At 36.5% G+C, this 22390-nt stretch overlaps 3 protein-coding genes and 1 long non-coding RNA gene across 6 annotated transcripts; 2 read left to right on the top strand and 2 right to left on the bottom strand.

Annotated features, from left to right (window-relative positions):
* Positions 1-150: 150 nt before the first annotated feature.
* Positions 151-4469, bottom strand: cxcl19 (chemokine (C-X-C motif) ligand 19). Its single transcript, XM_042512450.1, has 3 exons — positions 4363-4469; positions 2331-2466; positions 151-820 (listed from the first exon to the last, which is right to left on the bottom strand). Exons 1-3 carry the CDS (start codon positions 4412-4414, stop codon positions 700-702), a joined length of 309 nt encoding a protein of 102 aa, XP_042368384.1. The 5' UTR covers positions 4415-4469; the 3' UTR covers positions 151-699.
* Positions 4470-8311: 3842 nt separating this feature from the next.
* cxcl11.5 (chemokine (C-X-C motif) ligand 11, duplicate 5) lies at positions 8312-11337 on the bottom strand. 3 transcript variants are annotated; one of them, XR_006107120.1, is made up of 4 exons: positions 10765-11337; positions 10467-10607; positions 10250-10330; positions 8312-9217 (listed from the first exon to the last, which is right to left on the bottom strand). XR_006107120.1 is itself a non-coding variant. In XM_042512521.1 (4 exons), the coding sequence occupies exons 1-4, from the start codon at positions 10823-10825 to the stop codon at positions 9025-9027; spliced, it is 441 nt and encodes a 146-aa protein (XP_042368455.1). In that variant the 5' UTR covers positions 10826-11336; the 3' UTR covers positions 8312-9024. The 3 variants fall into 3 exon arrangements, 2 of the variants coding, with proteins under 2 accessions (XP_042368455.1, XP_042368454.1); XM_042512521.1 differs by having other exon boundaries at positions 10467-10572; positions 10765-11336; XM_042512520.1 differs by having other exon boundaries at positions 10467-10575; positions 10765-11334.
* Positions 11338-15941: 4604 nt separating this feature from the next.
* LOC121962451 lies at positions 15942-16467 on the top strand. The gene is made up of 2 exons (XM_042512707.1): positions 15942-16195; positions 16286-16467. Exons 1-2 carry the CDS (start codon positions 16024-16026, stop codon positions 16465-16467), a joined length of 354 nt encoding a protein of 117 aa, XP_042368641.1. The 5' UTR covers positions 15942-16023.
* Positions 16468-19152: 2685 nt separating this feature from the next.
* LOC121961946 lies at positions 19153-19641 on the top strand. The gene is made up of 3 exons (XR_006107097.1): positions 19153-19244; positions 19337-19391; positions 19565-19641. It is a non-coding gene; the product is annotated as an uncharacterized LOC121961946 (long non-coding RNA).
* Positions 19642-22390: the final 2749 nt, after the last annotated feature.

Genomic DNA, 22390 nt, shown 5'->3' on the forward strand with positions numbered 1-22390 from the left:
TAATTATTGTACAATTTATGTATTTCACACTGTTTTATGCATGTTATATTTGCAGTTTACCTGTAAAACTGCTGCCTGTTCAACTGTATGTATACAAATATGACACAACAGGACTCACATTAAGAGCAAAGGCAAAGAAGACATGACACATTTTACTTTTTAAACATTATTTAATTTCAATTTAAGCCTCACATTATGTATAGTGATAGCAAGGGACAATTTCTTGCCATTGTTGGAGAAGCTTCACACAGTATTGCACAGAAATGACATGTTACATATTAGAATAACTGAATTACATATTTCTTGCTACATTTTCTGCTTTCAACAGGTCACATGACCAAACTTTCTACAGAGTAATGATTGACATTTCAAGTCACTCTTTTGTAAAAACAATTAAATACCAAAACTCACACAAACCCCCTTCAACACTCTTTACTGACGTATGCATATTTTTGTGCTCTTTCTAACACTTACACAATATAAATCCAGAATCAATGTTATTTAAAAAAATTGTTTACATGTCACTTAGTGAATAAAAAAAACATCAGCTGAAATAACACTGACTACAAAAAAAAGTTATCTAAGTTGCACAACCCGGGTAAAATATTTATTAAAGTAAAACTGCATAATGGCTCATAGTTGCAGAGAGGAGTTACTTCCAACGGCTTCATTTGCAACATGGTTTGAATTTGCATCATCTTATCCCTGATTTTTGGAAACGGCCCCTAACTGCTGTTTCTCCAGCACAAAGTGGATGAGTTTCTTCACCCAGGAGGACCGAGGGTTTAGGCACACCTTCTCCCCGCTCGACAGTCCAGCTCTGGTTAGGGAAAAGGCAACAAATTAGAAACAGGATTTTATTTTATTTACACTAAGATAATGAGTACCAGAGAAACCACACCTATTCCCAAATTTCTGAGAAAAAACCCCAAACAACCAAAGATCTGTATGATTTTCTGCAGATCTACCCACCCAATGATCCTGCCTCAAATGTAGGGTGATTTTATTTGTGTAGCACCGTTTAACAACAATCCATGGTATCGTCAAAGCTTGAGAGTATACGGGGAATCTTCATGTACGAGGCAAGGCCTAATGGCTGAGACCTTTGACCCTTCAGGCTGCGTAGCATTAAAAACTAACTGATTCGAAATTAATATTACTATATGGGCCCATGAACACTTTAGAAAACCTTTGTCTGTAAGCAGATAAATACAGTTTCTTGCTGCATCTGCAAATGCAAGATGAGACTCTACCATGCAAAGTGAAAGCCATTTATCAACAACAACCCGAAATGCCACTGACTTCTCTGAGCATGAGCTCATCTGAGATGAACTGACAGCGGAAAAGTGTGCTGTGGTCTGACGAGTCCACATTTCATATTGTTTTTGGAAATCATGGACGTTGTGTCCTCTGGGCTAAAGAGGAAAAGGACCATCCAGATTGTTACCAATGCAAAGTTCAAAAGCCAGCAGCTGTGACTGACTTGTTCACCTGTGAAGGCAACATCAGTACTGAAAGGTGCATACAGGTTTTAGAGCAACATATGCTGCCATCCAGACAAAATCTTTTTTCAGGGACATCCCTGCTTACTGCAGCAAGCGAGTGCAGATACCCAACTGGCCTACCTGCAGTCCAGACTTGTCCCCCATTGCAAATGTGTGGTGCATTATGAAGCACAATAAACAATAATAGTGACCCCGACTGTTGAGCAACTGAAATCATATATTGTACAAAAAAAACGTCAATAATTTCTATCTAGTCTCATTCTACAATATTAATCAATATTAATATATAATCGATATATTGCCCAGATTAAGATTAACTGTTTAATTATCCATTATGTAAATTATATCTAAAAAAAATTATCTACAAATATTGATTGACAGATTGTTTGTAATGGAGAAGCTAAGTCCGTGATATTTTAACTAATATTTGTGTCTAAAATAAACAAAATTGACATATCCTGTCAAAAAAGAAGTGTTTGCTCAGCAAGAATACTTTGTCGAAGTTCCTAAAACTACTAAATTTACCATACCAATGACACAACCTTAGTGCCCTACAGCCATAGTTATATATCAACGTCAATATCACTGGGACAAAATAATTAATCGAAAGATATTATACTGGGCAACCTCTGAGTAACTGTGATAGCCATTTTTACAAATTCCTGTAGTTCTGTAAACCAAACAAATTATTATTAAAAGAACTCTGCAGATTAATTAACATATAAATACTCATTACTTTCTTCTTTTTTATAATATACATTTTTGGTAAAATTAGTTTGACCCTTGCCGACTTTATTAAACAGTCCTTGATATGAGAGCACTTACATGACTTCCATATCCGGGCAGTGGGGCCCTTCAGGGACGAGCTTGATGCTCCTCAGGTTGTCCGGAGGGATGATCCTCGACTCCACCTGAAGGCAGCGACAGTGTGTGTTGTAGTCCCTGCTGATCGGCGGCATTCCTGTCATCAACAGAGTGACATTCAGTCAGACTTAAACCACAAGAAGCGGATAAACAAACCACTTAAGCTCCTCAATCTTGGCAGAGATTTCCTAAATCACTTCAACAGACATTGCTTTAGTTGCACCTTTTTGAAAGGTCAGGGCATGCAGATGGTTTCAATTTGGCCGTAAGTGTCCTTTTAAGCTTGTGCAACTTGACTCTTATCAGAAAATGTGTTCGCTCACAGAAATTTACCTAATGTTTTTTGACATTAGCGGTTGAGCAGTTGCATACCTTGTGTTTTGCAATCTTGTCAACTCAAACATTTAACAGCATTGAGAGTTTTCCAACAAATGACAGTGAAAGAACAAAATCTAATTTGTCAAAATTTGCTTGAAATCATGACCTACGCCTCCTACATTGATTGCAATGTCGCTGAAACCTCAGCTTCCTTGTTTCATTTCACTGGGAGTGCCACGTTGCCTCATCATAATGTCTGTGTGGTTATTATTCCATGAATCAAATGGTGACACTTTCTAACAGCGGGGCTCTTCTCACGTCAGTCCTGCCATTGTGACATTTCTAAAGGGCACTTCTCCCTTTTTTTGAACAGCCACCTTCCTGCTGTTTGCAAGCAAAAACATAGACAATTAAGAATTTTCTATTCTATTTCTAATCTATAATAATATACAGGTTTAACACTCATTTATACTTAAACGAAGATCATGCCTACACTTTGTTTTTAAGTAATCTTTAGTAATTTACAACAGGTCTATACATAAGTACAATTTTAAGGTACTTTATTTCTATTTTATGGTACTTTATACTTCTACTTCACTTCATTTCAGAAGGAAATATCACACCTTTAACTCCATTAGTTACCTAACAGTCATAGTTATTTTGCACATTAATTACAATCTCGCTGATGATGATGCATTTTAAAGGGACAGTTCACCCCCAAATCAAAGATATGTATTCTTCCTCATACTTATGCTTAGTTGTACTTCCTTTAAAAAACTTCTTACAGATCGAAGCATTAGTAGAATTACTCAATATTACAGTACATAACAATAAAAGACTGGAAAAGCAACCCATTCTGCTAAATTATTTTACTTTTAATAATTCAAGATGACACATAGGTATCATCATTTCTGTGATGATACTTCTGTACTTTCAGTTTTACTTGCAGTGGAGTAATTTTATGCTTTGGTTTATGCTTATTTTCCTCAACTAACAAATCTTAATACTCCATCTACCTCCTGTTATATAATTTTTGTATAGTATTGCAACAAAGGCTTTTCAGATCGGCACTAACAACACAATGAGAATGTCGACAATAACAAAAGGAGACATGACAAGTTGATTGTTAAAAACCAGAAGAGAAAATAGAAACCAAACCTGCCTGAAATGCTGGAAATAAAAAAATCTTGCTGCAACATGCTTATGAAAGCAATAATTTAAGTGCTTAATGTTTGTTTAAATGGGCTGCAAAAACATAAGCAGAATGATGTATTATTTAATGTAATTTTGCAATACAGTGTGGAATGTTTTCTATGCTTCAAGAGGGAACATTTAAGATAAGGAAATGTCAAGGGATTCAATCATGCCTTAAAATAAAGCACATTGCAGAGTGTCCCTGATCAGTGCAGTGGATCGCACTTGCATGAATTTATTTCCTTGCTCTTGACTATGACAGCACGTTTATGTTCCTGTTAAAGTGCTGTTTCTAGGTTGATGACTATCTGCTTTGGAATGAGAACTACCAATCTGCAGAAAACACATCAGTATCTGCACTTATTCATCTGCTCCGAAGAACCCACTTCAACCTGTCATCCAAACTCTTGAGGTTTAACATCAGACTCACAGGAATATTTTCTCACACAGAAACTATCACAGTGTGTCGTCATGCTCTTACCGTAAACGAGGGCCAACAGGGTCCCGAACATGAGCAGGATGCAGAGCTTCATCTTGTTTATGCTGGTGAAGATCAGACTGATATCAAACAGCTTCTGCCACCGTTTTTATACATTGTGCTCTCTGGTGTTTGTACACACTGCGATCATGTGCTCCTCACGGACTCGGCTGCGGGAAATTGAGAAAACCCCCCAGTTTGTAATTGTGTGTATGCATGTTGGTTTCACTTTGGTGCATTCACATGTGCAGCAGAAGGCAGTCATGGGACGGTGAGTTCAGGGACAGACGAGAGGCCCCGTTGAGGTTACGACGCGGCGTGTTCGGGGTTGGCGGCCAGATAAATGAGTCACACAGACAAAATGTGTCTGTCTGGATGACCAACAAATTCATTTTTCTTCTGCTTATCATAGATCTGCACAAGTATTCAACTCTGTTTCCCCTCTCTGCCTCTGAAAGAGGAAAATGACGATCATCGGACATTATAGCGTAAACAAAAACAATATGACCCGAGGAAACTGCACATATGATACTGTTATTTTCTGCCCTCGGGGCTTGTTCTGACCCTGTACATACAGCACAAGAAAGTCACTGTGTGAACCAGTTCATCTCTGTTTCTTACACAGATTCATTTTTTTTTTAACTTTGTTTATGTTACTTTATGTCATTGAAGTATTTTTGTTTGGCTGTTATTCTAGAAAACTTTTTGTCGGTTTAGGGAAGAAGGGCGGGCGATTAACAATCTATATTTTCATGTATGCAATGGCTAAAATAACTGTAAGAAGTTTGAAATTCACAGTAACAATCTCTCAAAAGCATAATCACTCAACTCAGCAGTTCCCCTCAGCTCCGAAGAGCATTTTAGCTTCTTTCAGCATGTTGTTTTAGTATTTGGGCTGTATCTGTCCTGTTTTAGTGACTCTCACAGTTCTCATCGACTTCAGTTGTGGCTGTTTTTTTAAAAATTGTTTTTTAAATAGAATTTTTTTAAACAACAGCAACAAAACATATATACACAACCCAAAAAAGTAACCCAAATCAACAACAGAAGCTTTTTTATAAGCTTATTAATTTAAAAAAAAGCTTTTTTAAGGGCTGTTTGTGAGAAAACACCCTAAGACAGCAACCAATTTGTGAACATTGTGGCACATTCAGCTGCTGAGGAGACAGATATTTCCCTCAGGAGTTGGTGGAAACCAAAACAGAGCAAAAAAAGTAATTAATATTTGACTCACATGCATCGGGTTGCTGGAAGCACGACACCAATCACACTGGACCTGTAAAAAAACAAATTATTACAAACACGTTACAACTTCATAAGGCCACAATATGCCAAATGAATGTGTGTGTGAGGTTTAGCTTGTTGTGCAATGAAATAATTAATGCAACTTTAAATTTCTTACACTTGTTTGTCTTCTTACACTACCAAATTGTTGTTTTGACACAGTTTCAATTAGCATTTTGTAAAAATACCCCAAATGTTTATCCTGCACACGAGAATGAAAATGAAACAAAAATGAAACATTTCAGTTCAGTTTTTCTTATCACATGTCATGTTTCTTTTTTTGTTTACTTTTTATTTTTATTTTTTCACAATGTTTAATACTTTCATTTCAGTTTTATTCACAGTTATACCTATAATGACTATGTATAATGAATAACTGGGCCTAGATGAAAGAAACTACTGTAAACTTAAGTATACGTTGTGAAAATAAAGTAAACATTCATTGACTACAAGATAAACATTACACAAGCTGTGCAGCCACAAAAACACTTATCAGGAAAACGTATCTATATTTACTTGATGATATAAAACTTATGAAGCCATTTGAAGATGAAACAAAACAGCACTTTGTAAGCATTAACCACCATATTTCCACCAAGTGTTTTTTTGTTGTAAACTGATTTATTTACACTGAAGACAGATTTGTATACATCTCTGTCTCAATTTGCCAGAATGTTGAAATTTCGTATCTTCTACCCTTTTCTGTTCACAGAGGTAAAATGTGTAGTTGACAAGGATGACAGCTAAAATCATCTTTTTGATGACACAGCACTTTCAGACTGGGCTTGAGAAATATTACTCCTTATGATTTAAGACATGTGTCTTTATCAGACGTTCGGGTAAAAATATGTGGGATAAGAGTGGGTCATCATGCGAAGCCTCAAGGCCACATGACTGACTGGAAGACATGAAATGATGCATTACAGTATGATTTTGCAAAATTTTCATCTTTTGAAAAAACAACCTTAAAGGCACTTTTTTGTTTTTAAAAAATATGTTTGGTTTTTTTTTGTAATTTTCTTATTCATACACATGTATACATACACTTATTGTATTAAATATGTAGATATGTGTCTCATCAACCAAAGCACACACTGTGGCATAAGTGTACAAACAAAACAAAAGCAAAAACAACTCTAATTATAATTAAGGACATTTCATCAAACTACAACACAAAACTTTGTTTAAATTCCTCAAGAAAAGGTTTAAAAAAAACTGACACATTCAAGATCATATATATAGTCAAGTAAAAACTTAAAAAAGTGAATAAATAAAAAGAGCTCCCTGGGGTTTTACAAAAGTAAAAGTTCCTCTCAAGCTGACACTTTCTTCGCACTTTTTCATTAGTTAATTTTATTGGCGAGCATTAAAATAAAATGTTTATACAGATAATCAGCAAATTCCAAATATGGGCCCCAGTACTCGGCCAGGCTGATAATCTGTCGACCCTACTTTTCAAATATATCCTGCCTTCCTTTTCTTTCATACGTCACAATAAAAATAAACAAAATCAGCATTTGCTTCAGCCTGTGTGCAACACTTGTCTGTTTCCAAACACATTGTAATCAACCTTTTTGGCATGCAGAAGGCCCATATCTACCATTACTCATTCACTCTTGGCGTACTTGTGGTCTTTTGGATTAAGTCCTAGAATTAAAAAAGGAAAAAGGAGATAACACTTTGTATTGCTTTTTTAACCTCCTCCCAAAAGACTTCCTGTGTTGCCACACACAGTGAAATAGTGTCCCCTTGACCTCAGTGCATTTTGTACATAAATCTTGAATTCTTTGAGAAGATTTCAAATGGGATTTTACCACCCAAAACACAAAATGACTATAATACCATAATGTACAAATGTTTTAGTTTAACATAGATTCCAGTTTATACTGTTGTTGTTGCATTAACTGTCGCAACAGAGGGTGTCAGTGATGATAGATTTGTCACTTCTATTTCTTCTCATAAAGAAACACAGAAATAAAAACGTCTGAATATCTACAGTAATACACATTTTTTACATATATACTTTTAGCCACGTTAGCAGCGTGGCTCTATGGATGGCAATATCAATCTGTCGGTCCATCACTTTGGTCCAGACTCAAATATTTTCATAAACTGTGGCTTGATTGCCGTTAAGTTTTGAACAGACATTCATACTCCCCAGAGGGTGGATCCTAATATCTTTGGGTGATCACCTAATTTTTCCTCCAGCGCGACCAGCAGGTTATTTGTGTTTCTGAGTGAATTTTCCTTGACAAATGATGATATTTGGTCCACATATTCTCCTCCAGATGAGCTACAATCATCTGGTTTGTCAGTTTGAATTTTGGTCTAAATTTTAATTACGATAAACTGAACATATTCTAATGACCATATGTTTTTTTAAATTTACTTTGGTATATTATTTAATTTATCTCCTGATGATTCTTACTATGTGTTCAGGCTCTCTGTATTTTAAATGTGGTCAGTTTTATTGTAAACTACTTTGTAACTGTGTTTTGAAAGGTCCTTTAAATTTTTTTTCTTATTATCATACACCTCAACCTTAGTCTGTATGTAGCAGATACTGATAACAACGCAGTCATCTAGAGGATGTCGTTGCTAGAAACCATTTCACTAACTGTTATTAACTGGACGTTGGGTGTTTATTTGAAATAAAATGCCAAAATGTCATTTATTAAAAACAACCCCCACATTTAATGCAGTTCTGTTGCTTTTCATCAACAGTTTTACTTCAAAAGTCAGTATAGTACATTATGATTTCAGTACTACAAAGCCACATTTACAGTATGAAGTATACAAACATAAATACACCTTTATTTGGAATAAAAAAAAAAACAGAAATCCTTCAAATTACACAAACAAGTTATCCTTAAATATATGAACCACAATCAAAAACACAGCTCACATTTAACGCCATTTTCATCACTATTGCTGACCATCACATTAATAATCTGCCATCCTAAATTACTTTACAAACAATGCTTCTGCAAAGAGTCTGACAGACAAATAAGGGAATAACAGTGTGGATGTTTATGATAAAATCACAGTCTAAAACTCAATCTTAAGGCAGTACTTTAGGCTGGAAATATACCAGTCTCATCAGTATACATTATACACATCACACACATTCACCCAGATGAATATTCTGGGTGCAGACACTTTCATGACTTCACAAACTGTCTCCTAAATGTGCCCGTGCTCAGTGATGGCTGCAGGAGTACTACTGGTGTGCAAGCTCAAAACAAGAGAAGTGAAGAAATCTTGCTTGTTTGAACCATTTGTGTTTGCTTTGTGAGAAACAAGCAGGAGCTACAACAACCATCCCCTGACTTTGGGAAGGTGTACAAGTTGGATATCTCAGTTGTAATGATTATGAACATTTTAAGGCAATGTTGACGACGTTGTGGCAGAGACTGAATCTGATGCTGTGACTAAGACTGTGTCTGAGACGGTGGCTGAGACGGTGTCTGAGACGGTGGCTGAGACGGTGGCTGACACTTTGGCTGACACTGTGTCTGTCTTGGTCCTGGAGTTTTTTGCATTCATCCTTTCAGCGAGTAACTTCTTCTTCTGCCTGTAAAGAAAGAAAATAAAGTTCAGCCTTTTGCATTTCAGTCCTCTGAAACAGTGGTTTTCTTCCATCTTTATTGTGGCTTGTGACTGCTTGTAACTTGATTTTGTGTGTATTTTGACAAACGTAATTCAATGCTCATAATTCACATAAGCAGCCTTTTTAGCCTTTCACGAAAAGAGCCTACATCACCCACACCTCATTATAAAATTCACAGGTTTTCCTTATTTTTTTCTAGAGTCCTGAAGAGGTAAATCTATCTGGTAGTACACCAGAAAAATGGCCTAGATTAGAAAAAAGTCTGGGGAAAAAAAACGTTGCATAACTGAGTTGTTTTTTTTTTAAGTTTACCATTCTTTTAATCATTTTATGACTCTTCAAATTTATTTAGCAACCCGTTAAGGGCACCCAAGTGCTTATTACAGGGTTCCTACAGCTTTAAGCAAATTAGATTTTCAAGTTTTAAACACCACTCAGAATAAAAGTTAAGACCAATTTTACATTAATCAGAATTGGAGGGGAAAAAATGAACCAATCAGTTAGGTGGGGTTAAATAATAAATAATAAACTACGCAATAACATATCATGATCGCTTGCCTTGTGGCGCCTTCTTTCCACGTCTTAGAACTTTTGAAAGATTAATTTAACACATTTAATACAGATTAAGGCCTTTTTTAATTTTTATATCATTGAATTTAATGCTTTTGAATACTTTTTAAGGATCTGTGGGAACTGTGTATAAGGAGCATATTTTCCTTTTGTATCAGCTGCTTCTACTCAAGCAGCTGCAGGATAAATGACCTACTACTCCCTCCTACTGTCTTTCACACACACTGACATTAATGAAGACCTGATGTACAAACATCACACTTTGGAGCTACAACGTGACTGCTGGCCCCCTTCGCTTGCAGAAAAACTTGAAATTGCTCAACCCTTGCATGCACTACTGTGCATTTTATTTGGCAAGCTTTCTCCCAGCTTATTGCATCATCATTGTGCTGAACAGTGTCAAGAAAAGCTTGCATTCAGACTCACATTTTTATCGTTCGCAGGAGTGCTTGGGTGTAATTTGTGTTTGGGTCAAGACAGGATGAGGTCCCATCTTTCAGCATGATACTGTAGGAGAAAAAGAAGCTTTAATGCACAGTTTTTTTCTGAAAGCATACTGACACTGAGAAATAAACATTAATCAACACAGATTTACAAAAATAATTCATATGTGGTCTATTTGTTGATTTCTGCAGACACTTACATGACCTCTTTCTTGTTGCAGTATGGACGAGGGTTGTACTCCCTGAAGTCAGCAACTTGAGCGAGCTTTACAGACCTGCTTGTTTTTAAACACCGACAGTCCACAACTGCTGGAAAAAATGAAACCAGCAGTGTAAATAATCTGTGGAGAAGCAACATATTAACCCTTTCATATTTTTCTTATGTTTTGCACAAAATAAGTAACAGAGTAAGATGTTTTTTTAGTCAGAGTTTGGCTCATCTAAAGCCTCTTAAATGCAAAATAAAAGCTTTAGAAAATCCAATAAATGAGAACTTACTTTGTGAAGTGCAGTTGGCAATGCAGGTCAGGAGGATGATGCACTGGTATGCAGTATTCATCGTGACTTTAATGGTTGAAAGTACTGAGTGATCTGACAAAAGGGTCCTGCAGAATCCCTGTATAAGATATGAGTCTCAAACTGCAGTGATATTCTCTCCTCAGATTTGAAGAATCTCCCCGCGCCGAGTGTCTCCTGAACCCCATGTCCTCTGCACCTCCTTTTTATACTCTCGCAGTAATGAGGACACGTTTTTCCTGAGAAGTGGTTGCAACTTTTTTTCCCCACACTTTGAAATGCGTCCAGTCTTCCTTGGAATTGGCCTGAATTGTGAGATCACTTTTCAGTTCCTTTAAAAAAAACAATCCTGAAGTTGAGTCATGCTGGTCCTCCGAGCTGATATGTTCTTCATCAGAGCTGCAGATTTTAAATCCTTTGTGCACACCTAATAAGTCCTATGAGAAATGCTTGATCCTGTAAAACGGTTTTCCTTGTAAATCTTTTCAGTCTTCCTCCACTCTATTTATTCAGAAATTTCCTAATGTAAAAAGTCATTCTCATTTCACATACTATTATTATTATTTTTAACTGTTACTTAGCGTTTAGATAATAAAGCACCAACTCCCCCTGTGCTTACTGATGGTCTGAAATATTTGCCTTGGAACAGGAGTTGGAAAAAAAAGACTTGCATGCTTGGCATGTTTGCAGAGGCTGAAAATAATGGAAAGTTTTTAATGTCCTTCAGGAATCTGCCAGTCAAAAAAAATCCTCATGGCTTCCATGGAATTTGAAATGTTTGCAGATGTGATTATTCCAAATCCAACAAATAGTTTCTTAGTAGTGATCTGGCATTTTATGGCACTTTCAGAGTAATTTGCCTTTCATTGTTTTATTTAAATGCATGTGCAGTATATTATTGCACCATACTCTGTCATTAAAAAGCCCAGCTAGGGACAAACTATAATGTGGTATTAATCTGGTTTGTGATTATATATATCTTCTTTAAAAGAAAGCATAATTCAAATACTACTGTTTAGCAATATGTGGAGGTAATAAGATATGGGTTTTATCTAGCAGTAATTAAGAATTAATGCTGTTATAGTCAGTTTTATACAATTTAATTTAATTGATTATACTTGTTTTTTTTATGTTAGGTTTGTTACGACATTCAGTGGTAATCAAAACGTAGTCAGAGGTAGGACATTAACGATGCATAGACCCTGTAAGTCATTGACACATGGCACTCATTATTCTGGCCAAATTTTTTGGCATGGCCATCCTTTAACTTGCCTTTGTCACCTCTGACCCTTGATCTTACAGCTTACATCACTTCACCCATCCTTTGACTCACAACTTACATTTTAAACTTGATTTTAAACCAACTGAAATGATCTTTGCACCTCTTGTGTGCACTTTTGCTATATTGGTGGTGATTTTTATGTTAAAAGTCTCAAATCATTTAGTAACTGATTTTACATTTTATCTTTTTACTCCTTTTTTATCCTTTACTATTTTTTAATATTCTATTGCTCTGTAGAGCACTTTGCATTACCCTGTTGTATGAAATGTGCCACGCCTTTTCCCTCAAGCACAACATAACAGGCAGAGGCAACACTGAGATCTTTTTTTATGGATAAAAATTAATTAACCTTGCGAAATCTTGTATGACTTATGAGAAAAAAGGAAGAACAGACTTCCAGATTACTGTCAGAGATGTGTTTAGTAATTCGCAACCAATGAAAGAGGAGTTGCTGGACAGATTTCTGTCTGTGATGTTGCAAGCCAGTGAAGATGTCAGCCAGGAGGCATGTGATCTAACAATCACATCAGTTGCTTCATCTTTGCTCAGGATGGGATTAATCAGTTTCACTCAGACACAAACGTTTGAAATGATTTTTTGGTATGCTTTGGGAGTTAGCATGTACAGAAACTATGAGAACAAAACCCAGGTTCAAAGTTGCTAGAATTTTCTTTTAGCGAAGCAGTTCAGCATTCATTTGGTAAACATGCTTATTCACTTTCTTGCAAAGAGTTAAATGAGAAAATTGATACCACAGCTTTCAGCTGACTGCAATTTAGAATCCATCTTCAAGTTCTTGCTCCACCAAAACCACATTTCACCATGACACAAACAACACCAGTACTGCCCAGATGTTGTTGCGCCTGGTAAACATTAAAAGCAATAATAAAATAAAATGTTGCTGGTTGCTTGATTTCAGTTCTAGTTTCTGCAGGAGTCAGCATGAAAAGGGAGTATAACAATCATAAGGAACGTCCCTAAAGAGAGAGGAGGCATCCCATGATTGAGGTACGTCTCAATGTCTTTGCTTATCATTACTTAATACTGATGTCACGGTCCCACCTAACAAATATATTCTCAGTAAATCCACATAAGAACTTAAATATGCAGTAGGGTTGTGACGGTGTGAGACAGGAAATATCATGGTGGCACGATATTACAGATTTAATATTATTATCAGTAACCAAAAACCCTAAAGGAATGAAAAACATTTTCTTTGTTTAGTTAAAGAAAAGTTTTATTACAATAATTAAAACTTGAAAATATTCTTTTAGGTAAAGGAATTTGTAAAAAGTTTGAAAATAACTAAAATAAAGGTGAAAATCTTTGTCCTGTCACTCCTCTTCAATACCGTACATAAGTAAATGAACAGTAAAAAGTATACCTTGAAACTGGCATAGTTCTGCAACCCTAATATGCACTTGGTTTCTAAGGGCAGATTAGCACAGGGAAGTGGGACAACAGGGGCCTCAAACAGCACCTAACTACTCCTCTGGTAGGTCCATGTGCTGCCAAATTTATAACCTCACATGTAGTCAGCCTTGTTTTTCCCAAAGTGCTGCTCTGGTTCAGCCAAGTTGCCAACTTCATTCCCTCTCTTGAACTTGTGCTGCAAGTTGCACTTTCTCCTAGGAAACATTGTATTTATGAGTTGCCCTATGGCCCTCCAAAGTCGGAATTACGAGTGGGAAAATGGGAAGTTTCGATGTTACCCAAGTTGCGTGTGACGTTTCAGGGCAGCAGAAATGGCAGAAAGAATGGAAACAGTGTCAACAATTGATGGCAAAAAAACATATATTTCATCACTTTGCTCCCAGTATCATTTACTTTTAGTAGTTCCACGTTTCAGTATCTGCATCTATAAGCAAACTTTTAACTATAAAGCAGCAGCTCTTGTGTGTTTGTTACATCACTGTCAAGCATCTCAGAGTGGATAAGCGTAATAGTGGACTGAGCTTGTATTGCTTCAGAGGAACAAAGGTCCAATGAACATTATCTGTCAACACTGTGCTGGCGCCAGCTTTTACGAGAAGTAACATGCTCCTCTTTGTGGGAAACATCACAACAGCAGACCACCCGTTCCTTTTTCAACCCCCAGTTTTTTGCACACCACTCATTTTTTAATCTCAACATGAGCTCCCTGTTGCTCGTTGCATCCAGTTCAGTAACGTGCTTCTAGCTTAGAGGGCACTGACAACAACAGTTCTTCACACCTCAAAGACATTGTCAAACAAAACTCTTAAGCAACCAGTGCCCTTTTCTGCCTCAACTGGGTGCCCCGAAGACTTGTCGTTAAGCCTCACCTCTGCTCTGGTATGAATCCTGTCACAGTCTGCCACAGTCCGAAAAAAAAACCCTTTCAGACTTTCCTCAACATCCTAGGATAGCACTTACTAATGTATCCTTTCCTAAAACTGTCAAAACACACAAACAACCTCAAAGCACTGGTGCAACACTGATCTTGAGCAAAAATCGTCATTGTTGACCTTTGTAACAGCATGTGTGACAAAATGATCTTGAGGATCCACTCATGGCATTTTTTCTAGAGAATGTCACACAGTACGTTTACATGACGTTAGAAAATGTTAAATTAATGTTTTAGTCCAACTAAGACTGGATGTTTAAAATACAGTCGTCATAAATGCAAAAAAAATTAAATAAATAAATAAAAAATAAAAAGTAAGGACTGAGGGGGGACTACTGTTTTGAATTTTGGTTTAAGTGAGGGACATTAGCTTTTGGTATTTATTTTAAATTTCACCCAAGTCACACCCAAGTAACCCCCCTCCTCTGATAAATAAAGTTCAGGCCCATAACATTGGCACAGGAGCTAAACATACCAAATACTGAAATACTGGTTAAACACATGAAGACAGACTAACACACAAATGTAAAAAAAAAAAAAAAAACAAAAAAAAAAAATAAAAACATGAGGAACCGCAATTTTCCTCAGATCATAATTAGTGCAATTACCTGGACATAATCTGTTTATTTTCTTCTGTACACGTTTTACTGGGCTGTTAAAATCACTTTATGAAATTGTAAAGGTTTACTGTTTTTGGCAGCTGACAGCTGCTGCTTTATTGTGATCAGAGCATTAGTAGTTTTTGGTCTAAGTAGGACATCTGCTGGTTTGGCTGCAGCAGTGCTGTAAGATTTCAGTTTTGCACCAGAGCTTCTTGTAGTCTATGATGTTAAATCACGACACATGACATTAGGGAACTATCATCACTAAACCAATGATGTTGGGAGATGTAATTTCTGTCTGTCTCTCCTCTCATTTCTTCTCATTTCTATACTAATTTCTATGGAATAAAGGCCTGAAATGTTTGAAATAAACAAAAAACAAGTTGTGCTATGGTCATTATTGGTGGAATAATTATCTTTATGTGACCATTACATATAAAGACATAATTATCTCAACCCCATCATCAACTCAATCATCATTAATAAATCATGCTTCATGTACAAAAAGACTAACCAGTGGATGCTCTATTTACAGCTAGACTTTTGTGGGTTTTTTTTTGGATGTGTGCATTAACAAGCAACCAATATAAATATCCGAGGAAGTAAATGAAAAAAAAAATGTTTTCAGTACATTGAAATGAAACTGAAACAAAACACTTCAGAGCTCACTTTTCTATGAGAAGCTGGGTGATGCACAGCTGCTATACTACAATAAAAACTTCCTAAAAGTTCAGAATTTGATGTAAAATTGATGAATATCTGCACCTGGGAAACCAGGGAAAACTACATAAAGCTGAACATGAACCATGACTCATGTCAGTGGGTGTGTCCGTTTGCCAATGCATAACCACGGGCAAATAAACAGGGAAAAAAAAGATAAACGAAAGTGAAACTAAATTAGGGCACTTCACGTAACACTGTTCACTCAAGAGGTACGGTGGCATATTCAGAGGTGCTGTACTTAATTAATGTTTTGAAGAACTGAAGGTAAAATGGAAGAATACCAGCATCTGCTGTACTTTGAGGCAAAAGATCTGACAGACAGAGAGAAGGAGAAAATCAGGAGGTACTTCCTGAAAAGACGAGACTCTGGGGGAGGTGAATGTGGGCTCGTTGAAAAGGTTGGAGGCAACATCTTTAAAATATCTTTCAAGGACAAAGAAGGTAAGTTAAAATATGTAATATGTAGAAAAGTCTTCCTCTTTCTGTCTTCTTGTTTAAATGTTTGGGACCTTGTATTTTGTTGTTTTACAGACCAAGAAAGAGTTTTGCGGAGGAAGTCTCATACCATCTCCCTCCCTAGCGGAGAGCTACGTCTGACAGTGAGCCGAACAGATTCGCCACAGACCCCTGATCAGCCATCCACCAGTCAATCACAGGTGAGCAAACGCCGTTCTGGAGGCTTTTACCGGTTATATAATGACTGCAAACACTGAGTCACAAATATCTGAGCCAAATGAAGTAGTTGAACCAGTTTAGAGGCCATTCTGGCTACATTGTACATCTGATCATTAAAACTGTTGTGAACATCATGGTGAACACAACTTTAATATATTTTTGTAGTTTATGGACTCTATAAACATTACTATAAATGAACTCATTTAGGTTTGGGAATAGACACTAGGTCGGAGAGTTGGTTTATGATTGAGGATTAATAGGTTAAAACAGAGCAGGGGTGGAACTAGACAAGCATTTGCTTCTTCCTACCCCTTTTCAAACAGTAAACGTAAAATTTATGTTGCTTCTTGAAAATCTTCTTTAAATGTTCACCATTATTCTGTTTGTATATTTTGATATGCATAGTTTTTCACTCATGAATATTATTTTTTAAATGTTCAAAATAAAGTATATTTAATCTATTCATTTGAAATGTAAAAAAATGTCATCTATACACAGGGTTCCCGCACATTTTCATGGGCAAAAATTCCCAAACTTTTCCATGACTTTTCAAGACTTTCCACCCATAATAAATTTTCCATTTTGGAAAAGCATGCACTAATGTCTGCGGCACTTTCTGGCCTGGTTACAGTACTTTTCGAGTGCCCCATTAGAAATGCCGCTAAACTACGTCATGCATGTAACCTAAAGGAGATGTCTTGGTTGATATGAGTCATGGAAAATGTGAATACAGCACATGTTTTCAGACTGTAAAGAATGTGAGTTAACTTTCCTTACTTGACATTGCATGTCCTTAAATGCGACTATTGAGCATCGCAAAGTCAATATACCTTGGTCGACAAATATTACAGTTATGTTATGTCAACAGCTAACTTACATAAAATAAATTTATGTTACATTAGGTGGAAGGTTAAGATTACGGTGACAATTTACTTAATTACAAACAACAAAATTCCAGGATTTTTCCAAAACTTTCAACACTTTTTACTGATACCATGACTTTTGCAGGCCTGGAAAATGAGACTGTGAGATTCAATGAACTTTCCAGGTTTTTACATGACTGTGGGGACCCTGTATACAATACACAGGTTTTTTTTAACAAGGCTACACTGAATCCAGTCCGCAGCAGGGTGGATAGCCTGCTGAGTAGTCTCCATATATGTTCAAGTCTACATGTCTATTACTTGAAAATGCATGTAGACTTCACCTATGGACTGTACTCAGCAGGCTATTCCCCCTGCTGCGGACTGGATTCAGTGCACCTTCAGCCTTGTTAAAATATCTGCTCAATAAAGTGTATAGCAAACCTTCAAAATTAAATAAAAAAGAAGCAATTCAGCCTTCTTGTGTGCAGTAAATCTATGCAGGCCCTAAGTGCAGCTCTAGCCAGTCTAAAGTCAGAAACATTGGTTCTAGACGGCCAGGGGCCCTACAGTACTTCCAAGCAGAGGGTAAATTGAGCAAAGAGCTAGTAGAGAGCTCCTGTCAGGTTATTATCAGGGAAAAACAACGTGTGCACTCCCCAGATTTGGAAAGTAAACCCCAACAAAGCACCAGCAGCCTCTTCACCAGCAGCTCCGCATGCTGGCCCACCCCCCTTCAAGAGTGTGGCAGAAAACTTTAGGAGGCACACCAATCACTAAAATCAATCTGGAGATCAGGCTTGGCAGTTTGGAGGATGAGCAGGTTTGAATTTCTATTCTCCTTTACATAAAATAATACAGCGTTGATGCAGCCACTCACACTGATTCACACTGACTCACATCACTCACACATTTCCACAGGTGAACGTGTTGGTGGCGCCCATGCTCAACAAGCAGCTGAATTCTTCTAAAATTGGTAAATGCCTGCTACATAAAGCCGGGAGTGCAATCAAGTTAAAGTTCGACTCTGCGGCAGCAAATTGTACCGTCGTCCCCGTGATGTTCTGCAGGTTGATGCGCCTCCATTTCTGGGATGCTCAAAACTCTTCTTCATTGAGTGCATGCCGTGGGATGGAGTCCTGGGTCAGAGTGTGAAGGTAAAGTGAAGAACTTGGTGGACTTTAAAGTGTTGGATAGAAAACACCATGGTCCAGGGCAGGGTCCAAAAATTTAACACCTGCAATGCACAACTGCATTGCATATTTAGTTTGCTGAATAAATGTTGGATGGCCTTCTGCCACACTGCTGGGGTAAAAGTTTGTGCGTATAAAATACAAAAAAAACAGCGGCCAGAGCTAACAGCTCACAGGAATGCGCGGTGAGTAACATTATGATGTATTCAAGCTCTATTCAGAAAAAAAGATGACTATTGAGTAAATTACAGTATTAATACAATTGTTTGAAGGGAAATTTGTTGATGTTTTCACAGCAATATGAAACAGATATAAGAGATATGGCGGCACAAAGGGGTAAATGATGATAATAAAGATGATTAAAAATATCTGTATCTGCAATAGGTCAAATTGTTATTTCAAACATCAGTATCAGCTCAGAGTTTCACAGTTACTACCATGCTCCATGGTAGCATATGTCAACACATTTTAGAGAGATGTCCAATGCAGGGGTAACTTCAAACTAAGAAGATATATATTTTTTGGGTCGCAGGCACTTGGCAATGGGCTGAAGAAGTGTGTGGACCTCTGTGTACAGCAGCGTTTGAGCTCAGTGGCTTTTCCAATTATTGGACCGGGAATAATTTTAAATTACCCGCTGACAGAAAGCCATCCAAGTGTTAAACTGAGAGCATTATCCAGTTTGGATTATCAGCATCATCTGGGTCTCTCGCCACCATCCATGTCGTCATTAAACCGGGCTATCCTGACTCTGAAGAGGTGACTATCAACACTTGAACTGCTCTGTAAGATGTGTGCATGCATGATTTATTCATGAAGAAAATGTTTAATGCTGGTGTTTTTATTTACAGTGCTACCACAAGGTCTACAGGCATCTCAGCTCAAATATGAATCAAGGAGGTCAAGGTAAACGTGTTTAGATTACTTTGAATAACTGTTGATTACAAATGCAGCAATTAACTTACATAATTTAAAACATTTTTTCAAGTATTTATCAGTTTCTAAATTTAATATTTCACAATTGTCGATAATCACATATCACACACTTATGACAAATGTTGTGGGGCTTTTCCTCTCAGCAATCTTTGGATCCCTCACCAGTGATGTCGATGACATCAAAATGACAGTGGGAAGTGGGGTGAAACTACAGCTGGTGTTTGGTGCCATGACAAATGAGACAACAGACGCCGTGTGGTAAACTCGACCGACTTCAAGAATTATAATTATGGTGAGTGAAAGCTGAGTATACCTAAAAAGGCAGGATACTATATGACTTAAAATGACTTCAATGATTTTCAGTTTATTTCAACACAACTAGGGCAAAATGGATAGGAACACAATATATCGACATCTATGAGATGATAGGAACAAAAATTTATGCTTCTAAGTGATGCATCCTATGACAATCTAAGTTATCACATGACTAAAGCACCAATTTGTTTTTTTTGTTGTCATGTTTCATTAATAATTGGACTGATTAGAAAAATAACAAATATTGTCATGCATGTCCCTTAACAAACTGTAAGTCTCTGCTGATTCCTTAACTTTTCAACAGGTGTCATCATCTGATCAAAAATTCTAATTTGTTCAATATCAGTAAGCAGCAGCAGAGAATCTAATCAGCTAAATGATAATTTAATCGATACCGTACTCCCAAACTGTGGTTTTCTTACAGTCACTCCCTCTGACTGAGCAAGAGAATTATTGAGGTATACCAATAAGTACAAGCACTCAACCCGCGGTATGTAAAAATTAAAGTAATAATGACAAAATAATGTTTTCTAGTGAAATGTAAACTATTTATGGACCATGTGCTGAGTGTATGTAAAAATGGAATATAAACAAGGAGCCTATATGTTTTACAAAAATGTTAATACTAGGTATGTAAAGTTGGAAATAGGGATGCAACAATTACAACTTCAATTGTACATAAGTAAGATATTTTAATTAAAATTAAATTATATTCTCATATAAATATAATATGATATCATATATAAGCAGACAGACAAAAAATAGACAATATAAAAAACATAAAAGCCAGTTCAAGAATATTTTAATGTGAACTCCTCCTCCATAGGATTTCTGTACCTGAATTACTGCTCCCAGTTTTTAAATTTTCCTTTAAAACAGTGTAAAAATAATCTATTTGAACCTTTGAAATATATATAAATATGGGATTATACGTGGAGATGCGTGAATTCAGTCCATATGGAAAACCTGTTGTACACACAGCAAATACATCACCACAGCTCTGCAACCAAATCACCTTTTTTAAAAAAAAAGAGTCAGAATTTTCATAAAACATATAACACAAAAAGAGGCTCAAACATTAAATTACCATCATCAAAGCAGCAACCATGACAGTTCCAAATACTCCTGCGATTATTCCGCATTTAAAAGTAAAGCTGCTAAGGCTGGTTTGAGGGCCATAATTGGCCCCAAGGCTGGATCAAATGTGACATGCCATTTTGAGGCTACTTTTTAAAGGACTTTCTGTGGAGTAGTTTAATCCATTAAACACATTATAATTGAATATGTTAGTTGTTGTATATTTTTTTATTAAATATCTAAATGCAAAGTGGCTGGTAACGTTTGTCAAAGAAAATGTTGGGGAGCCTAAAACGTAGGCTCAAACATTTCCCTGTAAACTTTTAAGTAGACTCTATAAAGGAGCATAAAAATGAAAATACTCAACAGAATATACGGTGTACTTGAGTAAATGTCCAAGAGAGTAACAGCTTCACCATTATAATCTTTATCCTACAGACGGTGTTTGCAGATCACCAATGGCGTTGTTGGTTGCTGGACCCAGGTGGAGGCGATCTTAAACGAAGTGAGAAAAAAAATGATCATCTAGACGTTAATCAGGCGACACACATACAGATTCTTCCTCAAATTGTCTTTGTTACTTTGTGTTTAGTGAGACACAAATCCAAGGAGACAACTTTTTGTAAAAGACCTGGATTTTTAATGTAAAGCCATTGATAACGTCTGTGGGAGGAAGTATGCTCTCGTCATCGAACAACTGGTGGTCGCATCATTGAACAATGTGAACTGTACGCGTTAAAGTCCGTCGCCATTCCTGCTCGACAGTGCCGGTAGGTTATTTGAGAATATCTAAGATGTTTAATAAAATAAATTACTAAATTATTGCATTTAAATATAAGCAACTCATCTTGTTTATATTCTTACTCATACCAAATCGTTTATTAAAATGATACATATTTTAAAATTGGAGACATTTTCAAGGAGACACACGTTGACCCTTATTTTTTGCCATATTTAAGTAAAAAATTCAGATAAACGCACTAGATTCGAAATTACTTAAAATTAATAAAAAAGTGTTTTTATTGACCCCTTTACATTCAGACACAACCTCCATGGACATACCAAGAATAGGGCTGACACAAAAAGACTCACAAACACAAGAACTAAACAGACAGAAAAAACATTGAAAAGACAAAATCATTACTACAAGAGACACGAAAACTACAAAGACACACCCCACACAAAATGATAAAGAAGCAAGAACTATAAAACACAAAATGAAAAGCATGCAAATTAAAAATTAAAAAGGACTACAAGGAGAAATTAAATTAAAAAAATCAGAAAAAAAAAGAGAGAGAGATGGGGAGAGGGGCAAGGGGGTCAGTAAGCTGCCAAATGTTGGTGCAGCTGAAAAGCTCTGCAAAGTGAGAATTACAAAGAGAGGCAAAGGAAACCAAACACAAATGGCTCCAAGGAGGACACAAAACAACTGTACAAAGAATCTACAGAAGAAAACAAAGACACGAAATTCATATGAGACAAAAATATCAAAAGACCCAAAATGTTATATAAACACACAACTTGACTACAAAGAGCTTTTACATTTTTTTAAATGAATTTTAAAGTGCAAAATATAG

The sequence above is a fragment of the Plectropomus leopardus genome, chromosome 23, assembly GCF_008729295.1.
Source record: "Plectropomus leopardus isolate mb chromosome 23, YSFRI_Pleo_2.0, whole genome shotgun sequence".
NCBI lineage: Eukaryota > Metazoa > Chordata > Actinopteri > Perciformes > Serranidae > Plectropomus > Plectropomus leopardus.

Excerpts from the sequence above, each read along its gene's own strand:
- cxcl19 (XM_042512450.1), bottom strand. The coding sequence starts at position 4,414 with ATGAAGCTCTGCATCCTGCTCATGTTCGGGACCCTGTTGGCCCTCGTT. Across the intron at positions 2,467-4,362 it reads CCTGTTGGCCCTCGTTTACG|GAATGCCGCCGATCAGCAGG; the intron begins GTAAGAGCATGA and ends TGTTGATGACAG. Across the intron at positions 821-2,330 it reads TGCCCGGATATGGAAGTCAT|AGCTGGACTGTCGAGCGGGG; the intron begins GTAAGTGCTCTC and ends TTCCCTAACCAG.
- cxcl11.5 (XM_042512520.1), bottom strand. The coding sequence starts at position 10,825 with ATGAATACTGCATACCAGTGCATCATCCTCCTGACCTGCATTGCCAAC. Across the intron at positions 10,576-10,764 it reads TGCCAACTGCACTTCACAAA|CAGTTGTGGACTGTCGGTGT; the intron begins GTAAGTTCTCAT and ends CATTTTTTCCAG. Across the intron at positions 10,331-10,466 it reads TGCAACAAGAAAGAGGTCAT|TATCATGCTGAAAGATGGGA; the intron begins GTAAGTGTCTGC and ends TTTCTCCTACAG.
- LOC121962451 (XM_042512707.1), top strand. The coding sequence starts at position 16,024 with ATGGAAGAATACCAGCATCTGCTGTACTTTGAGGCAAAAGATCTGACA. Across the intron at positions 16,196-16,285 it reads ATCTTTCAAGGACAAAGAAG|ACCAAGAAAGAGTTTTGCGG; the intron begins GTAAGTTAAAAT and ends GTTGTTTTACAG.